General features: G+C 39.7%; 1 protein-coding gene across 1 annotated transcript; it reads right to left on the bottom strand.

Moving 5' to 3' along the window:
• Nucleotides 1–31: 31 nt before the first annotated feature.
• Nucleotides 32–18,658, bottom strand: ASPA (aspartoacylase). Its single transcript, XM_060082325.1, has 6 exons — nt 18,410–18,658; nt 14,554–14,749; nt 12,667–12,760; nt 12,399–12,506; nt 4,711–4,820; nt 32–229 (listed from the first exon to the last, which is right to left on the bottom strand). Exons 1-6 carry the CDS (start codon nt 18,643–18,645, stop codon nt 32–34), a joined length of 942 nt encoding a protein of 313 aa, XP_059938308.1. The 5' UTR covers nt 18,646–18,658.
• Between the last annotated feature and the right edge of the window lie 54 nt (nt 18,659–18,712).

Here is an 18,712-nt window from a genome sequence, read left to right on the forward strand (position 1 = left end):
TACTCTATAACAAGTGAGCTAGAAGTGATTTCTAATGTAAAGAGGAGCGAATACTTTTCGCATTGAGTGTTAGTTTAGCTGTCTTTGCGAAAGCTTCTTTCTTTTCATAATATGCAGCCTCGTTTACAAACACTGGGTACACGGTATGGTCTCCGCCCAATGGAATAGTCTTTCCATCAAGAGTTAAAAACACAGGATCCCCAGGGTGCAATGGTTTCCAGTCTTGATCCTCTCAGGAAACAATTAGAATACATAAATTACATTAGATTTTTCACCTACTTTACAAATTGTATAATGGAAAAGAATATGAAAAAGAACACATATATGTATAACTGAATCACTTTGCTGTACACCAGAAAGTAACACAACATTGTAAATCAACTAGACTTGAATAAAAAATAAATTTAAAAAAATTTTATGTCAGGCTCTAGACAACTAAAATGACAGCATTGTCTTCTTTTAAAAGAGATAGTGTAGAGGAATATGAGTTATCTGACTAAACTGAGATTGAGCAGTTAATTTTGGCAGCGGTTTTAAGAGTTCCCCTTTTTATTTTTATAACTGACACGTGATTATAGTTTGCTTCAATATCAAGTTTGCCTTGAATATTGCCACAGAGATTTATAATATCAAAAGGCAAAACTAAATGCGCATCTCCTCAGGTGCATATTCTAACTCTTGCTACCTGAAGTTAAATTCTGCTCAGCAAAATTTAGGAAATATCCATTAAGAGCCTTCTGTGTATAAGATATTCTACTGTTGGGGATAAAAAATGAGTGACGTTGTGCCTGCATGCTAGGAGGGTCTATACTGGTGGGAACTGGTGGGAGAAGGTGGGGCGTGGGCCGGGAAAACTCTAAGACGACGTGGATATTTCCCATACATGTCCCCACATTAGGATAACACCTGAATCGTTTGAGAGGTCCCCACCAGGGTTTGGACCTGTGAGCCCTCCAACACCAGTGCTGGCACACCATAGGAACCCTAGAGCAGTTCTCCTCAAGCTTTGCTGTGTATGCAAATCACATAGGGATCTGGTTGAAGTGCAGATTCTGATTCTATAGGTCTGGGTTGGGGGTTTGAGATTCTGTGTTTCTAACAGTTCCCAGCAGCAGAGCAGCATCACCTGAGAGTTTGTTAGAAAAGCAGAATTTGATTCCCCACCGCAGGCCTACTAATCAAAATCTTCATGTTAACAAATCCCCAGCGGTTCACAGGTGCAACATTTAAGTTTGAGAAGTGTTGCACCACAGCAATTTTCTGAACCCTGGCTGCATGTTACAATTACCTGGGATGTTTGAAAAATATAAATGAATAAAGGCTGGCCCCATCTCAGATACATCAAATGGGAATCTCAAGAGTGGGGCTCAGGCATCACTATTTTCTAAATTTACATACAGTAAAATCCAACCATTTTGGGGTATGATTCTATGAGTTTTGCCAAATGTATAGCACAGAGTCATATAAGCATGTAATCAAGAAGTATAATTTCACCACACACCTCCTCCAATTCCCTCATGCTACTCATTTATAATTTGCTGTTTGTATTTTTTTAAAGCCCCAGGTGATTCTACAGGACAGAGTGGCTGAGAACTACTGCTCCAGACCAGTGGTTTTCAGTCAGAGATGTGCCCCAGAACGACTGACAGCGTTTCTTCAACACCTCCCCACTGTCTGCTAGCCCCACCTGCAGAGATTCCGATGGTCAGTGCTACCCAAACCTGAGCCACATGAAAATCACCTGGTGAACCTAATTGGCTTCTTGTCTCCACCCTGATAAATTAAATCAGAATCCCTGGGCCAGAGAATGAGGATTTTTAAAAGTTCCTAAGGTGATTCACATGTGCCTGGAGTTTGAGAAGCACTGTATTAGTGCTTCTGTGATAGGCTCCAAGCATTTGGGGGTTGGAGTAGGGAACCTGGAGAATTCTAGTGAGCACGCCTGATTAAGAACCATCACTTTTAGAATAAAATCTGGACTCATAACCAGGTGCCTGCCTGAGTCTCTGGCTCCAGGGTCTCTGTTCACTCCCTACTCTCCATTGACACTGGTCTTCTTGCTGTTCCTCAAACACTCCAAGTTTGCTCCAGCCTCAGAGCCTTTGCACTTGGTTTCCACATGGCTGACTTCTCATCTTCCAGGTTCCACCTTCAATGCCCTCATCTCAGAGATGGCTCTTTCTGACCACTGCATCTAGTAGGAACCCTTTGTTAACTGCTCCTATATTATTCTGTTTATTTCTTTTATAGCACTTATTACAATTTGAAATCATGTGGTTGATGTATTATTTATTCATGGTCTGTTCTCCCCTTATTAGTATGGAAGCTCTATGAGAGACCCTATCTTGAATCTCAGGGCCCAGAACAAGCTGAGAAGTCCTTCAAATATATTTACTGAAATAATCAATCAGTCAGTCCCTCCTGTAGAATACTGAGCCGTTCCTTATTGTCTACCAAATCAAAATGATCCTTCCTGACTTTCAAGACCTACAACTAGCCCTGTTTATTACTGATCCCATTAATCTTACCTCTCTGCCTCCCCAGGATGATTTTTGTATTTTTCATGGATGTCCTTGAGGAATGTAAAACTTACATTTGTAACTATTGATACTATGTATAAAATAGATAACTAATGAGAACCTACTGTATAGCACAGGGAACTCTACTCAGTGCTCTGTGGTGACATAAATGGGAAGGAGATCCAAAAAAGAGGGAATATGTGTATACGTATAGCTGATTCACTTTGCTATACAGTAGAAACTAACACAACATTGTAAAGCAACTATACTCCGATAAAAAAATTTTTTTTAATCCTGTGTTGTAGCCCGTTGTGACATCATCACTTTGGCCTCTGTTTCTTGTATGTGCAATTTTTGTTACCTGTAGTGCTTTCCTCTTTTCTCTCCCCCAATCTTTATCTTTCTGTCCTTTAAAACACTGCCTAAGGCTCCTTCTTCAAGTTTCCACCCAGATCCCACTAAGGCACAAAGCTGGATTTGCTCCACGAGTCTGTATTTTTGGGCAGGCTACTTTATTAAGATGTAAGTCTGAATAACTATCATTAGGGTCATTAAACAGGAGTCTGGACTGGATCAGTGGTTTTCCACCCGAATTACCCATGCCAATAAGATCAGATTATCCCAGAGTGGGGGCCCGGCATTGTTTTTTTTTTTTTTTGCAGTACGCGGGCCTCTCACTGCTGTGGCCTCTCCCGTTGCGGAGCACAGGCTCCGGACGCGCAGGCTCAACGGCCATAGCTCACGGGCCCAGCCGCTCCGCGGCATGTGGGATCGTCCCGGACTGGGGCACGAACCTGTGTCCCCTCCATCGGCAGGCGGACTCTCAACCACTGCGCCACCAGGGAAGCTCCATTGTTATTATTATTTTTTTTTTTTTGCGGTATGCGGGCCTCTCACTGCTGTGGCCTCTCCCGTTGCGGAGCACAGGCTCCGGATGCGCAGGCTCCGGATGCGCAGGACCAGCGGCCATGGCTCACGGGCCCAGCAGCTCCGCGGCATATGGGATCCTCCCAGACCGGGGCACGAACCCGTATCCCCTGCATCGGCAGGCGGACTCTCAACCACTGTGCCACCAGGGAGGCCCTCCATTGTTATTTTTTAAAAGGCTCTCTAGGCAATGTGCATCCAGGGTTGAATGCACCAGACTAGACAATCCATTGGATCACTTCCACATTTCTGAGGTCTGAGATTGTGCATGGAGATGGATGTTTTAGCTTTTTGGAATCTTTGCTCCTCTCTGCTTTTATCTCTGCCTTTTCCAGTTGTAAACCTCCTATACATTCCTAAGAGCCTTTTCCTCCCCTTCACTATGCCATTATTGACCAAACCACACAAGGAGCAGATATTGAGGTTTTGAGGAGTCAGGAAAAGGCGGCAGAAAACACTCCAAAGAAAGAGGTTCTGATTGTTTTGCTCTAACTTATATAGTAGTGATCACAGGGAGGTGGTAGCAATGTGGTCAACTGCAAAGAACGTTCGTTCTGGATCTGTCATCAATAACTATAGGACTGGGCTTCCCTTGTGGTGCAGTGGTTGAGAGTCCGCCTGCCGATGCAGGGGACACGGGTTTGTGCCCCGTTCCGGGAAGATCCCACATGCCACGGAGCGGCTGGGCCCGTGAGCCATGGCCGCTGGGCCTGCGCATCTGGAGCCTGTGCTCCGCACCGGGAGAGGCCACAGCAGTGAGAGGCCCGCGTACGGCAAAAAAAAAAAAAAAAAAAAAAAAAAAAAAAAATATATATATATATATATATATATATATATATATATATATATATATAGGACTATGGGAAGGATCTAATTTTAGAGACTCTGTTTTCTTATATTAAAATAGATTTAATAATTCTTACCCATTGCACCTGAACAGGAATTTCACATTCTCTGACCCCCATCCCCACCTCATTATTCTGTTATAGCATCTGGTTATCTTCAAGATCACAGCTTAGACTTCAGTATATCTAGACTATAAATTCCACAAGAATATAAACCATGTTCACTGATGTACCCCCAGAGCCAGCAAAGGATTTAGTCAGTAAATATTCACTGAGTGACGGCCTGAATACCTTAGACTGCAGTGTTTTTGAGAACATCAAGTGAACTAATGCATGTAAAATGCTTTATGGACTGTAAAGTTCTACTCAAAGGTAGGGCATCGTTATTTTCAACATTTAAAAGAAATAACGAATGTTACCTGCAGTTTAGGGTGGATAATAGCAGCAATTTCTCCACTTTCATTCCTGGGATAATCAACTTTCTCCATTATTTTATAGACTTCAATAGCACAGGGAGGAAATTCTTTTCCTATGGCAAAAACAATATGTATAAATAGCAACTAACAAAATCTCCTGAAAAAAGGGAAGTTGACACTTTAAAGAAGGAAGAAGAACAACAACCAAAAACTGAAGACAGACAGTTACAGGGAGAGCACACTATTTTCTTGCTTTTAAACCATTTTATTGTGAAGTACAACACTCAGAAAGTACATAAAACATAAATATATAGTTTAATGAACTGTAAAGTGATTAGCCATGTAACCACCACCCAGGACAAGACCATTGTCTGCATACCAGCATCCCCTGCATGTCTCTTTCCCATCATAATCCCATCGCCTTCCCATTTGAGCTGTAACCACTAATTTTGGTAATGACTCACTTGCTTTACTTTATAGCTCCACCACCCATGCATGAATCCCACACAATATAGGTTTGCCTACTTCTGAATATTTTACAAATATAATCAATCAATATATGCATCTTGCGTCTCTTTTTTTTTTTTTTTTTTTTGCGGTACGCGGGCCTCTCACTGTTGTGGCCCCTCCCCTCCCGTTGCGGAGCACAGGCTCCGGACGCGCAGGCTCAGCGGCCATGGCTCACGGGCCCAGCCGCTCCGTGGCATGTGGGATCTTCCCGGACCGGGGCACGAACCCGCGTCCCCTGCATCGGCAGGCGGACTCCCAACCACTGTGCCACCAGGGAAGCCCTGTCGTCTTTTTTTTTTTTTTTTTTTTTGCGGTTCGCGGGCCTCTCACTGTTGGGGCCCCTCCCGTTGCGGAGCACAGGCTCCGGACGCGCAGGCTCAGCGGCCATGGCTCACGGGCCCAGCCACCCCGCGGCATGTGGGATCCTCCCGGACCGGGGCACGAACCGGTGTTCCCTGCATCAGCAGGCGGACTCTCAACCACTGCGCCACCAGGGAAGCCGTGTCTGTCTGCTTTTTTTTTTTTTTTTTTTTTCTTTTTGCGGTATGCGGGCCTCTCACTGTTGTGGCCTCTCCCGTTGCAGAGCACAGGCTCCGGATGCGCAGGCCCAGCGGCCATGGCTCACGGGCCCAGCCGCTCCGCGGCATATGGGATCCTCCCAGACCGGGGCACGAACCCGTATCCCCTGCATCGGCAGGCGGACTCTCAACCACTGCGCCACCAGGGAGGCCCTGTGTCTGTCTTCTTAAGATCAACTTCTGGGGAAGATTCATCCATATTGTGGTGTGTAGCTATTGTTCATTTTATTTGCAGTATAGTAGTCCGCTGTGAGAAAATGCCATAATTTATTTATTCTTTCTATGGTTTATAGACATCTTGCACGTTTCCAACTTGGGGCTATTAAGAAAAATGCCACAGGTTTGTACAGCTTCAGGCAGAGAGCTGCTCTGCCACCACTAACACTGAGACACTGTACAGGATCTTCTTTCTGGTGCTTGAATGTCCTAACCTAAACCTGAAAAAGCCACCCTAGAGGCACATGTCATTGGCCATAACAGCTCTTGCTCTAGTGTTATCTTATTTCATCATTGCCAGCATTACCAAAATGCTGAGTGTTGGCTCTATGACTAATGATCTCAGGTCCCAGAGGCCTTTAACTTCCTTGGCCTATGGAGTAAGTGGACAATATATTATAAAGGACTTGTACCCTTTCTATGAACAATAAGAAGTTTAAGTTTCATAATCCTGAACCAATCCAATATACCAAATAATCCAACACTCGATTTCTTATTTTCTTTGATTTCTTTGTTTCTTCTATTTATTGGATTTGTCTGTGTCCTACTGAGTTTTTCATGGTTACACTGTTCTTGAAAAATGAAACTTCCAGGCTGTCTAATAGGTTAGAGTGGCTTTTAAAAAAATTCAATTTATTTAAACTAAAAAACCCCTCATACAGTTCATCCATTTCTCCCATCCCTACCTGTTTCTGCTTTAAGGCAACCCCCAATTTGTTTTCTGTATCTATGAGCTTGGTTTTAAATTTTTATTTATTCATTTTTAGACTTGACATATAAGAGAGATCAAATGGTAATTGTCTTTCTCTGCTTGACTTATTCATTCAGCATAATGTCCTTGAGGTCCATCCATGCTGTCCCAAATAGTGAGACTTCATTCTTTTTTATGGCTAAATAATATTCTATTGTATATGGATACCACAATTTCTTCATCCATTCTTCCATTGATGGACACAGGTTGTTTCCATACCTTGGCTATTGTAAATGATGCTGCAATGAACACAGAGGTGCCTATAGCTTTTCGAATTAGTGTCTTCATTTTCTTTGGATAAATACCCCGAAGTAGAATTGCTAGATCATATGGTAGTCCGATTTTTAATTTTTTTCAGAACCTCTATGCTGTTTTCCATAGTGGCTGCACCAACTTAGATTCCCACCAACAGTGCACAAGTGTTCCCTTTTCTCTACATCTTCAACAAAACTTGTTATTTCTTATTTTTTTGATAACAGCCATTCTAAAAGGTGTGAGGGAATACCTCATTATAGTTTTGATTTTAATTTCCCTGAAGATTAATGATGTAAAGCATTTTTTCATGTATCTGTCAGCCATCTGTATGTCTTCTTTGGAAAAATGTCTGTTCAGATCTTCTGCCCATTTTTTTTTTTTTTTTTTTTTTTTGCGGTATGCGGGCCTCTCACTGTTGTGGCCTCCCCCGCTGCGGAGCACAGGCTCCGGACGCGCAGGCTCCGGAGGCGCAGGCTCCGGACGCGCAGGCTCAGCGGCCATGGCTCACGGGCCCAGCCGCTCCGCGGCATATGGGATCCTCCCAGACCGGGGCACGAACCCGCATCCCCTGCGTCGGCAGGCGGACTCTCAACCACTTGCGCCACCAGGGAGGCCCTGCCCATTTTTAAATCACACTTTTTTTTTTTTTTTTTTTTGCTGTTGAGTTGTATGAGTTCTTCACATATTTTGGATAGTACTCCCTTATCAGATATATGATTTGCAAGTATCTTCTCCCATTCAGTAGATTGTATTTTCATTTTGTTGATGGGTTCCTTTGCTGTGCAGAAGCTTTTTAATTTGACATAGTCCCACTTGTTTATTTTTGCCTTTGTTACTTCTGCTTTTGGTGTCAGATTCCAAAAATCACCAAGACCTATTTCAAGGAGCTCACTGCCTATGTTTTCTTCTATAAGTTTTATAGTTTCAATTCTTATGTTCAAGTCTTTAATCCATTTTAAGTTGATTTTTGTGTATGGTGGTTAAGATAGTGGTTGAGTTTCATTCTTTTGCATGTGGCTGTCCAATTTTCCCAACACCATTTATTGAAGAGACTGTCCTTTCCCCATTGTATATTCTTTGTTCCTTTCTTGTAAATTAAATGACCATATATACATGGGTTTATTTCTGGGCCCTCTATTCCGTCTCATTGATCTGTGTGTCTGCTTTTATGCCAATATTATATGGTTTAATTACTACAGCTTTGTAATATGGTGTGAAGTTAGGGAATGTGATGCCTCCAGCTTTGTTCCTCTTTCTAAAGATTGCTTTGGCTATTCGGGGTCTTATATGGTTCCATAAAATTTTAGTTAAGGATGTTCACAAACAACACTAAACCAAAAGATGTTCTCAAATTATTCCTACCGACACACTGTCCACAAGTACATCGAGGTAGGACAGAGGTAGAAAACAGAACTTAAAAAGCCAGTGTGGGAGAGGAGGCTAGGACTGGGAGTCATGATACCTAGGCTCTAGTCTCCTAGCTGTGTAAACTTGAACAAGACACTGAACTTCTCGAAGCTCACTTTCTTTACCTCTCAAATGACGGTTTCACATTAGTTTACCTTGGAGAACTCTTCCACCTCTGACATTCTGTGATTGCATAACTTCAGGAGGACGTTCAACTGGTTAGATGACTTCCCCACTGTGCTCCTTCTCTTAACTAAGTATGTTAAACATTTGGGTAGCTCCTGAGCAGTGAGATATTGGGATGCAGGCAGTCTGCCAATAGTGGAGTCCAACTTACAAAGACGCAGCATTAAACAACCCAATGCCCAGAAACTTGGAAAAGGAGTAGTTTACATTTATACCAGGCAAACTCTTAATAAACAAGGTGAACTTTCATCCAACGTAGAGCCCATAGTGTGCTATGGTTGCAATCCGAAGAAAAATCTTCCTTTCCCCTTGGCGTGGAAAGTGCTGCCAGGGTTGGAATGCAGATACCCCATGATTACTTCTGTATCAGTTAGCTTTTGCTGCATAACACACTATGCCAGAGCTTAGTGGCATAAAACAACAACCTTCTAATTTAGCTCATGACTCTGTGAGTTGGTTGGCCCGTTCCTCTGGTCTAGGCTGAACTGGCTGATTTCTAATTGGCTTGCTCATGCATTTGTGGTGAGATGGCAGGTCAGCAGGAGGCTGGATGATCTAAGACAGCTTTACTCTCATATCTGGCATTTGACAGGCTGTCAGCTGGAGCTGCAGGACTGTTGGCTGAGGTGTCTCAGTTCTCAGACTCACAAGTCTCTCATTATCCAGCAGGCTAGGGTGGACTGATTCACATAATGACAGTGCAAGGTTCCCAAGGTCAGCAAGAGAGCAAGCCCTGATGTTCAAGTTCTTTTCAAACCTCTTCTGTGGCACAAAACATGTCACATGGCCAAGCCAGATTCAGGTGGTAGGAAACCAGACTCCATCTCTTGATAGGACATGGAAGCAGGGAAGGGAAGAATTTGTGGCCATTTTTAGAATTTACCACACCTTCCAAGATGAAGATGGAAACATCAGTTGTCATACCTTTAAACCAGAACGTCCATTGGGAGGAAAGGAGAAAGTGGTAGAACACAAAGGAGCATGTTTTTGCTACTTACAATCTCAGAGCTAGAAGGAGTTTCAAATGCCTAAGTTTCATCGATGCTTGAATATTCTCCGTATCTTTCTGACCAAGTGGTCATCTTGCTCCTGCTTTTAAACAGCCTCACAAAGTGTGGTCTGTTCCATTGTTGGTCAGCTTCGTTAATTAGAAATTTCTTTCTTTCTTTCTTTTTTCTTTTTAATATTTATTTATTTGGCTGTGCCAGGTCTTAGTTGCAGCACACGGGATTTTTTTTTTAGTTGAGGCATGCAGGACCTAGTTGCCTGACCAGGGATCAAACCTGGGCCCCCTGCATTGGGAGCGCAGAGTCTTAACTGCAGGACCTCCAGGTTAAGTCCCAGAAATTTCTGTCTTTAGGTAACACTATCCCACGGATTCTATTCTGGCCTCTGAGTCACAGAAAACATGTCTAATTCCTTTCCAATATAACACTTCTGAAACTCTGAAATAAAATTGGCCTTAAGACTTCTTTTTGCCAGTCTAATTATCTTTGATTCTATCAGTCTCCACTCATATTGTCACATACAGGAGGATACATGTGAAGGTACTTTGTAAACTGAAGTTCTATGTGCATCTTTGGGATCATTCCTATTATGGTTTTCAAACTCTTCAACATGCTCAACTAACTCCTTGGCTAACCTTTACTTTATAGATGTTTCTCCTGAAATATGGACTTGGAATTTATTCAGAGGTCTCCAAATGTTGTTTAGCCAAGCAGAAAAGAGACTATCACCTCCTCCATTCTGGGATTTTTTAACATGAAAGTAAAATTTTGTTCCTGATGTATTTAACCTTAAACATTTGGTTTAGATTATTGTTAAATATTGTCAGAACTTTTTGGATCCACCTTTTGAACCCAGATATTTTCCTGATAGCTTCCTGTCACTTACCACTTATATAAGCATGTCACTTATGTCCTTATCCAAGTCACTAATAATAATTTTGAGTAGCACAGAGCCAAAAATGGAGCTCTTCTATACATTTCTAGAGACTTTTCTTCAGACGGTTATGATCCTTTTGCCAGCATTGTTTGGATAATGGTGCTCTTTCCATGTTAGTTAAAAATCCATCAAACTGGAGAGTCTAAATTAATAATGGTTTTAAAATTTTGAATTGCAGAATCCTTTGGTTAAATGAAATGTTACAAGGATGAAACAGATAGAACTGCTCTGATTGAAGCAGAGGTGGGCTGGCTGTCCCGGAGCTACTAGGACAGCTACTAAATCCCTACCTGGTAGCAGGAATCTATGGATTGTGATTTGAAAACCATGTTTTTTTTTCAGTCAGGTTTGTGGCCTTCTACCTGGGTGCATTGTTTCTTTTCTTTTCTTTTCTTTTTTTTAACATCATAGTCTCACACTCACTATTTGAACGGTTTCTTGTGAATAAGTGATGACCTTCCCAACACCAGGTCCACTAGATGGTATAGAACCTGTCCTCAGACAAAGGTGGTAGAATGCTGATTTTCAGTCTTTGTGGCTTTGGAGTCAAAGGATTCCCAAGCACAGAAGAAATTCCTGGGATCACAGTAGGGTGCACAAACAGGTTAAGGGATTATACTCCCCACAGTCACTGAACTGTTCACCAGCTCTGTCACTGTAATGGCCCGTTCCTCAACAATAATTTCAGTTCTGCCTGTATGAATAATTATTTACATAAGATGCCTCTTTGATTTTACTTTTATTATAATTCTTAAAATTTTTAAAGTTATTTTTAAAATAATTAATAGATTTCATTATTTTTTCTGCTGCAGTTTTAGGTTTACCAAATAAATGAGCAGATAGTACTCAGAGACCCATATATACATCTCACCACCAGCCCCATCTAACTGTTTTGTAATTGCACAAATAATACATGAATGCATCATTCTTCCTGAACACAATTAAAACAAAATTAACATGGTTTTCCCCTCCTCTCCCCAGTAATTGCTGTTATCAGTTTGATATGTTTTCTTCTAGAACTGTTCCTATGTACTAACATATATATTTATGTGTATTCTAGCAAGTGTTTATTATTATTATTTTGAAGCAAATTGGTATATTGTATGTTTTGGTCTGCAACTTGCTTTCTTTCAATTAACAATGTAGTTTGAAGATCTTTCCATGCTATTTTATTTAACTAACTAACTGATGGATATTCAGGTCATTTCCATTGTTTTGCTTTACATACAATGCTGCAGTAACCACCCTGGTATGTGGCATGTAGGTGTGCACGTGTTTGTGTTTCTTTGAGATGTGGAACTGCCGGGTCATAGGATTTGTGCATATTAGAAACTGGTTACTGTAAAATTATCCTCTAAGTGTCTTTACCAATTTATACCAGCAGGGAAGGAGAGTGTCTCCTTTTCCTACACCCTTACTGACACTTAATATTATCAGATTTTAATATTTTCCCAATCTAATGGGAGAAAATGGTTTTGCATTTTAATTTGCACTTTTTGATTACTAGTGATATTGGACACCTTTTCATCTGTTTATTGGACATTTGTATTTCTTTGCTTTTAAAAATGGAGATTAATAGGAAAATGAGGATTTCATTTGGGGAGCTTTATTTGGTAGCTGCTTCTCTTGAATGTGTCTACACTGGTCATTGATGAATGGCTGAAGTGATTGAATTTTTAAAAAAGCAACTAGTGTCACAAACATGGCAAATTTAACCTAGGTTCCATTGCTATTTCAATGTTTAGTGGTTAAGTCATTATGTGTACTCCATCTCATCTTCCTTTTCTGATTTATTTACACACACAAGCTAACAATTAAAGAAACAATTTCTGCCTACTACTTACCTTCATTGAAATTATGTATAAAATCAAGAGCATGTTTAATCATTTTTCTCATTTGATCCAGAATGTCAGCTCTCAGAACCCCTTGAGGTTGGGGACCAACTTCTATACCTAGGTACAGAAGCAGAGATAGTCACATTTATATAAGTATTAGAATATAAGATCGAGCATTCTCATATATCAAGATCTAGAATCTCATCATTAAAAATGATTAAAGAGTTTCATCTCCGACATATTTTGTTTAGTTGTGACAGTGGGCAATATGACTTACCAACAGGATACTTGGCTATAGAACGAGTGGTTGCATATCTGAGGGAAGGATGCTCAATAAGGTAAACATAGCAGGGTAATGGAGCCAAAGAAGTCTGAAAGGAATTTAAAACATTTTTCTTATTATGTAAAGACCATATGCCTTGTTCTCTTTGCTATTAGAGAGTCAATAATGTCTTCAATATGTCTCACTTCATCAACTAAGATTAGTAAGACAGCTTTAGGAAACACACTCTAAAATCCGATGGTATTATTAAAGCTTTGAAAGCACATAAATGAATTACATATAAAATTGGATAATACATAGCTTTCTGGATAAAATGTACATTAAACAATTCTCCAGAACCATAAACAAAGAATATGAACAAATTCTTTTTCTGAATGGTTTTGGTTATTGTTGTTGTCACCACTGGTTACACTTACTATTTAGCTTAGTACTGGTCTCTTAAAGAATTCTTTTTCTACTCCTAGGGGCCAGGTCCCTACAGATGTTGGGTAACTCCCCCTACCTCCACTTATCTGAATGAGAATTCAAGACGGCCCTCTCAGTTTTTTTTTTTTTTTACATCTTTATTGAAGTATAATTGCTTTACAATGGTGTGTTAGTTTCTGCTTTTTAACAAAGTGAATCAGTTATACATATACATATGTTCCCATATCTCTTCCCTCTTGAGTCTCCCTCCCTCCCACCCTCCCTATCCCACCCCTCTAGGTGGTCACAAGGCACAGAGCTGATCTCCCTGTGCTATGCGGCTGCTTCCCACTAGCTATCTATTTTACATTTGGTAGTGTATATATGTCCATGCCACTCTCTCGCTTTGTCACAGCTTACCCTTCCCGCTCCCCATATCCTCAAGTCCATTCTCTAGTAGGTCTGTGTCTTTATGCTGCTTCTGTGCCTGGCAAGCAAAGTATTCAGCTCTCCCTTCAATCAGCAACAAAGAATAGCTGCATTATGATCTCTTACCAGAACTACTATTTAGTCAACGCTAAAAAATTCAAGGAAACAAAACTAATAGTTAATCTTTACTATCTGCCAGGCATTCAGCTAAGTGCATTAAATATTTTATCTCATTTAAGGCTTATAACAGCCATATGGGGTAAGTATTGTTATTATGTCAATTTTATAAAATGAAGAAAGCAAGGTTTTGGGAGTTGAATATCTTGTTCAAAGTTAGTGAGAGAAAGCCAGGATTTGAACCCAGGCACTGGCTATATGGGTCACACTCTTTCCATTAAATCATACTAGCTCATACCAGCTCTCCGGAAGGAAGGCTATCCTTTATATAAAAATAATCATACAGTTTATTATTTGTGTTTTTGTTTGCTTGTTATTCTCTAGCAGTTTTTCTCTAGGTATAGCAATAGATTGCTGATTTTTTCCTCTTGTAGATTTTTGAGCCTTAAAATGATTAGCTATATGAAGTACTGAAAGATCAGATGTATGTTAGGGTATCTGAATCAAATGGAGACAAGGGCAGGACTAAAGAGAGCCAATCTTTTTACCATTGGTCTTTAGTCAACATTAAATGACTATTTTTTGAGCTTCCTAAAATGGTAATTGAGCCACTTCAACCAAACCATTTAAAATTTTGATATTAATTTTACCACATAGCCTATGATTTGGTGGCTGTCTTGATAAAAGATTTAAAATTTTATAGACACAATGGTCCATATGTTTTATTATTTTATTCATTGCATTTATTGTTTTACTCATTTCTTCTCCTTTTCTCCCGCCTGTCACTACTACCTCTATTCTGGTGCTCCTCCCAACCCCCCATTTCCCTTGGACCCTCCCTCCTGACCCTTTTCTGCTTGTTTCACATCTATAAGTGACTTAAAATTATGGGTCCTATGCTAACTTATAAATGAATAACATTGACATTACCTTAATATAATGAAACATCTGAATTAAAAAGTCATTCCTGGAATCTTCAAGAATAAGAGTGCACCCCATATTAGAAGTAGTGTTGTGAAGGTCAAAAATAATGTCATAGGAATCTTCACTATCTTTTGGACCAAATAAATGATTTATTTCTTGAGCCCTTCTCACTTCATATGGCAAATCCTCTGACATTTTTATGCTGTTATTAGCAGAGAGAAAAAGATTAACAACATCTGTGGCTAAGGTAACATAAATATACAATAAGAACACAGTATATAAGAAACTAGTTGCCAAACCTTTAATATGAAAAATCTGTGAAGGAACTGGAAATTTATTTGAAAACTTTATAATCAAAAATTTACATTTTTCCTTCCATTTGATTCCATGTAATGTTGCATTGACATGCTTGCAAATAATAGTTCATTTATGTGGCTGGTCACAAGAAGGACATTTCAGTTTATCATTTGACTTCAACCCTGAACAAAATTCTTCCATTAATTTAATCAGCAGTCTCTTAGTAGTTAAGTGCACTAGGCTATAATGGAACTAGACCATCAAATGCACCTATTTTTCTTTTTTTGCACTACAGCTAGTTCTAGTGCACAAAAATAGTCAAACCTAGGTGCTCACATCATCTAATTAGGGATTCTTAAGTGATGTCCAGGAACCACTAGTGGTTCAGGGTCAAGCTTTACAGAGAAGAGTCTGTAGACCCTGCAAAAATACAAAAATTTGCAGGTATATGCATACATGCATTTTCGGGGATGACGGTTGATAGTTTTTATTGAATTCTCAAATGAGTCTCTACCTGCCCCACCCCCAGTGGTTAGTATACATTTTTTTCTTAATGTACATGATAATTTAAATTTATTTTTCCTCATTAAAGCATTCAACCACATTTCTCTCTAATTCCATTTATTTCCATTCTCTGACTGTTTTTGTTAGTATCTTCAAAGGACCTACAATTTGCGCCTGGGTAATTCTTGCCTGGAAGTCAGTCAAGAAATTGGAGCAGCCACTTTTCAACTATGGGACAAAAACTGCACATCAAGGCCAGTGCAGTGGGAAGATAGGAGGAGTCTGTAGCACTGATGATATCACTGAGCCACTGTACCAGCCTGGACTGCCTACCTCTTGACTTATTACTTGTGAAAAACAAACCCTTATTTGTTTAAGCCACTGTTTTCAGATTTCTATTATATGCAACCAGACATAGTTCCTAAAGGACACATATGCACTTTGAAAGTTAATTCATGCAACAACTTCATGAATTCTCCCCCTCCCCCAACTGATTTGCTTCTCATTCTCCCCCATGTGAATAAATCACACCACAGCCACCCAGTTGCTCATGGTCAAGGCTTGAAGTCTTGAAAGATAATGGACACTTTGAGTTCTTGTGCCTGGAATCCAGATCCCACGGGAAGAGTCCCAAAGGATAAAGCTGAAAGAATAGGCAGGAACAATATCCTAAAGGGAATGACATCTATATACTAAATTACTTAAATCTATTCTGGATAGGAGATTTTTGAAAAATTTTTAGCAGGGGAAAGACATGACAAGATTTGCATGTTAGAATGATCCCTATGGCTAGTGCCATACAGACAATACAGGGTAGGGAGGGTTGGAGTAAGGCTGGATGCAGGAAGATTCTTTAGGACGCTACTCTAACTACCTATAGAACAAGTAAACTAAGGCAGTAAAAATGGTGAGGAAGACTGGATTTGCAAAATACCTACAACTATTCAATATTTGAATAATTGTTTTTTTTAATTAGTTTCTGCTTTATAACAAAGTGAATCAGTTATACATATACATCTGTTCCCATATCCCTTCCCTCTTGCGTCTCCCTCCCTCCCACCCTCCCTATCCCACCCTTCCAGGCGGTCACAAAGCACCAAGCTGATCTCCCTGTGCTATGCGGCTGCTTCCCACTAGCTATCTACCTTACGTTTGGTACTGTATATATGTCCATGCCTCTCTCTCTGTCACAGCTTACCCTTCCCCCTCCCCATATCCTCAAGTCCATTCTCAAGTAGGTCTGTGTCTTTATTCCTGTTTTACCCCTAGGTTCTTCATGACATTTTTTTTTCTTAAATTCCATATATACGTGTTAGCATACGGTATTTGTCTTTCTCTTTCTGACTTACTTCATTCTGTATGACAGACTCTAGGTCTATCCACCTCATTACAAATAGCTCAATTTCGTTTCTTTTTATGGCTGAGTAATATTCCATTGTATATATGTGCCACATCTTCTTTATCCATTCATCCGATGATGGACACTTAGGTTGGGAGACTTTGTAACCCACTAGACGTAGGGGATGAAGAATGGGGAAGGTTCTAAGATGATTTCCATAGGTGATTTGGTGGGTAATCGTGACATCACTGAGATGACGAATAAAGGAAAAGCAGCAAAATTTGGGAGAGGGAAGATGAGAGAAGGTAATTATCTATTTCATAAGTTTCCATAACCACCCTGAGAGAGAACTGTCTAGCCTCTGATAAGTGTTAAATGCAAGGAGTAGAAAGTGAATTTAATTAAAGAGACTACTCTCATTGAAATGCATGTTATTGAGTGGTCATAATAAGAAAACTCACTCTAGTTCATCTCAGAGTTATTTGGGAAGTTAACATGCCAACTAAAAGTTATTCTTCAAGAAATCCTTACTTGTAATATGAGTTAGTTAATAGCTGTTTTAGGTGAATAGATAAACCTTAATTGTGTTGACATAACCTCAGTCATGAAGATAAAGCATTTTTGAAATTAAAATTTATGTTAGTGAGAACATGGCCTGATACGCAAGCTATGGCTAATGTATAATTGCCTCAGAAGAATTTATTCCATAAAGTGAGGCAAATTTGTATAAATGTAGTAACCATCTTTTGATCTGTGATGAGATTAACTCTTTAAACTCAAATTAGGATTTAATAGAAAATGAGTACATAAAGTGGTGCTCCATTAGTTGCTCCTGTGCATGACTTATATCTTAGCTTGTAATCTGCCAACCCATTGAAAGTAGAAACCACTTTGTACATAGCTTTGTACTCCCACAGTACCTAGCACAGTGCCCCATGAAGAGTAGGTATTTAATAATATTTTTATGTAAATTAAAGAAAGAAGTGGTAAAAAGCTTAGAAGCCTATATATCTACAGTAGTAGCTATAATGATGTAAAAAAAAAGGCAAAAATAATAAGGACACACCTAGAGTGTTATGATTGCATACACTGTATGCAATGTATCATCAGCAGTAATTTAAATTCAGAAAATTCAGGTCTTAGTAATCCATTACTGAAGGTAGTACGTCTACTCCTCAGATCACAGAGTGGTCTAATGTTTTCTGATGATGGACACACTCTTTCATTAAACAAATATTAACTGAAACATTGCACTTTTCTTAACTAGAACTTTCTGCACTACCATAAACATAGTTGCAAAACACATAGTAGTAAATCACCTAGAAAGCTAACAAATATGTACCCAAGCATAGTGGCCAAGCATTCATTTAATGCAAAAGACTATTAAATCTGTTTCTTTAAAGATATGACTTAAAAATGAAAACCTTTGTTATTTGTTGTCTCAGTCTGTATAGAATACATTTAAAAACCAATCAGTTAAGAACAGTCTGATGGTTATAAAAGTTTATAAAAGAGCACATGAACGCCCAGTTTAGAGAACTGAGTAATTCATAATGGCGTATATAACAAAAGTGAAAGTGATCTTATTCACAATAGTGACTATATGTACAAACATGAATATCAAACATATATACATGTGCTCCCACACACACTACTTTTCAGACACATCCACATACACACACATGTGCATGCGTACACACACAACACAACATATAGTCTTACCCAAGATTTTCAGGTCCAAAAACTCGATTCAGGTCACAGTCAATATATCTGGTGCACTCCTTCACTGCTCTTGGGTTGGTAATAAATGGTTTTACTTCCAGCCCTGTTCTCTGAATCTCAGTGCCGTTCTCCAGCCAGTGCTTAACTAAGAATACTCCTGTTAGTTCATTCCCATGAGTTCCTCCAAAGATAGCAACCTTTTTAATAGGATCTTCAACAGCGTGACAAGAAATCATTTTATCAAGTAGTTTTATCTGATTTCTGCAATTCAGAAGAGAGGAGATCAAAGAAAACTTAATTTTG

Source organism: Mesoplodon densirostris, chromosome 18, assembly GCF_025265405.1.
Source record: "Mesoplodon densirostris isolate mMesDen1 chromosome 18, mMesDen1 primary haplotype, whole genome shotgun sequence".
NCBI lineage: Eukaryota > Metazoa > Chordata > Mammalia > Artiodactyla > Ziphiidae > Mesoplodon > Mesoplodon densirostris.

Coding starts and splice junctions, on each gene's coding strand:
- ASPA (XM_060082325.1), bottom strand. CDS start 18,645: ATGATTTCTTGTCACGCTGTTGAAGATCCTATTAAAAAGGTTGCTATC. Junction 12,761..14,553: donor AGATGTTTCATTATATTAAG/GTAATGTCAATG, acceptor AATTCCTTTCAG/ACTTCTTTGGCTCCATTACC. Junction 4,821..12,398: donor TATACATAATTTCAATGAAG/GTAAGTAGTAGG, acceptor TTTTTGCCATAG/GAAAAGAATTTCCTCCCTGT.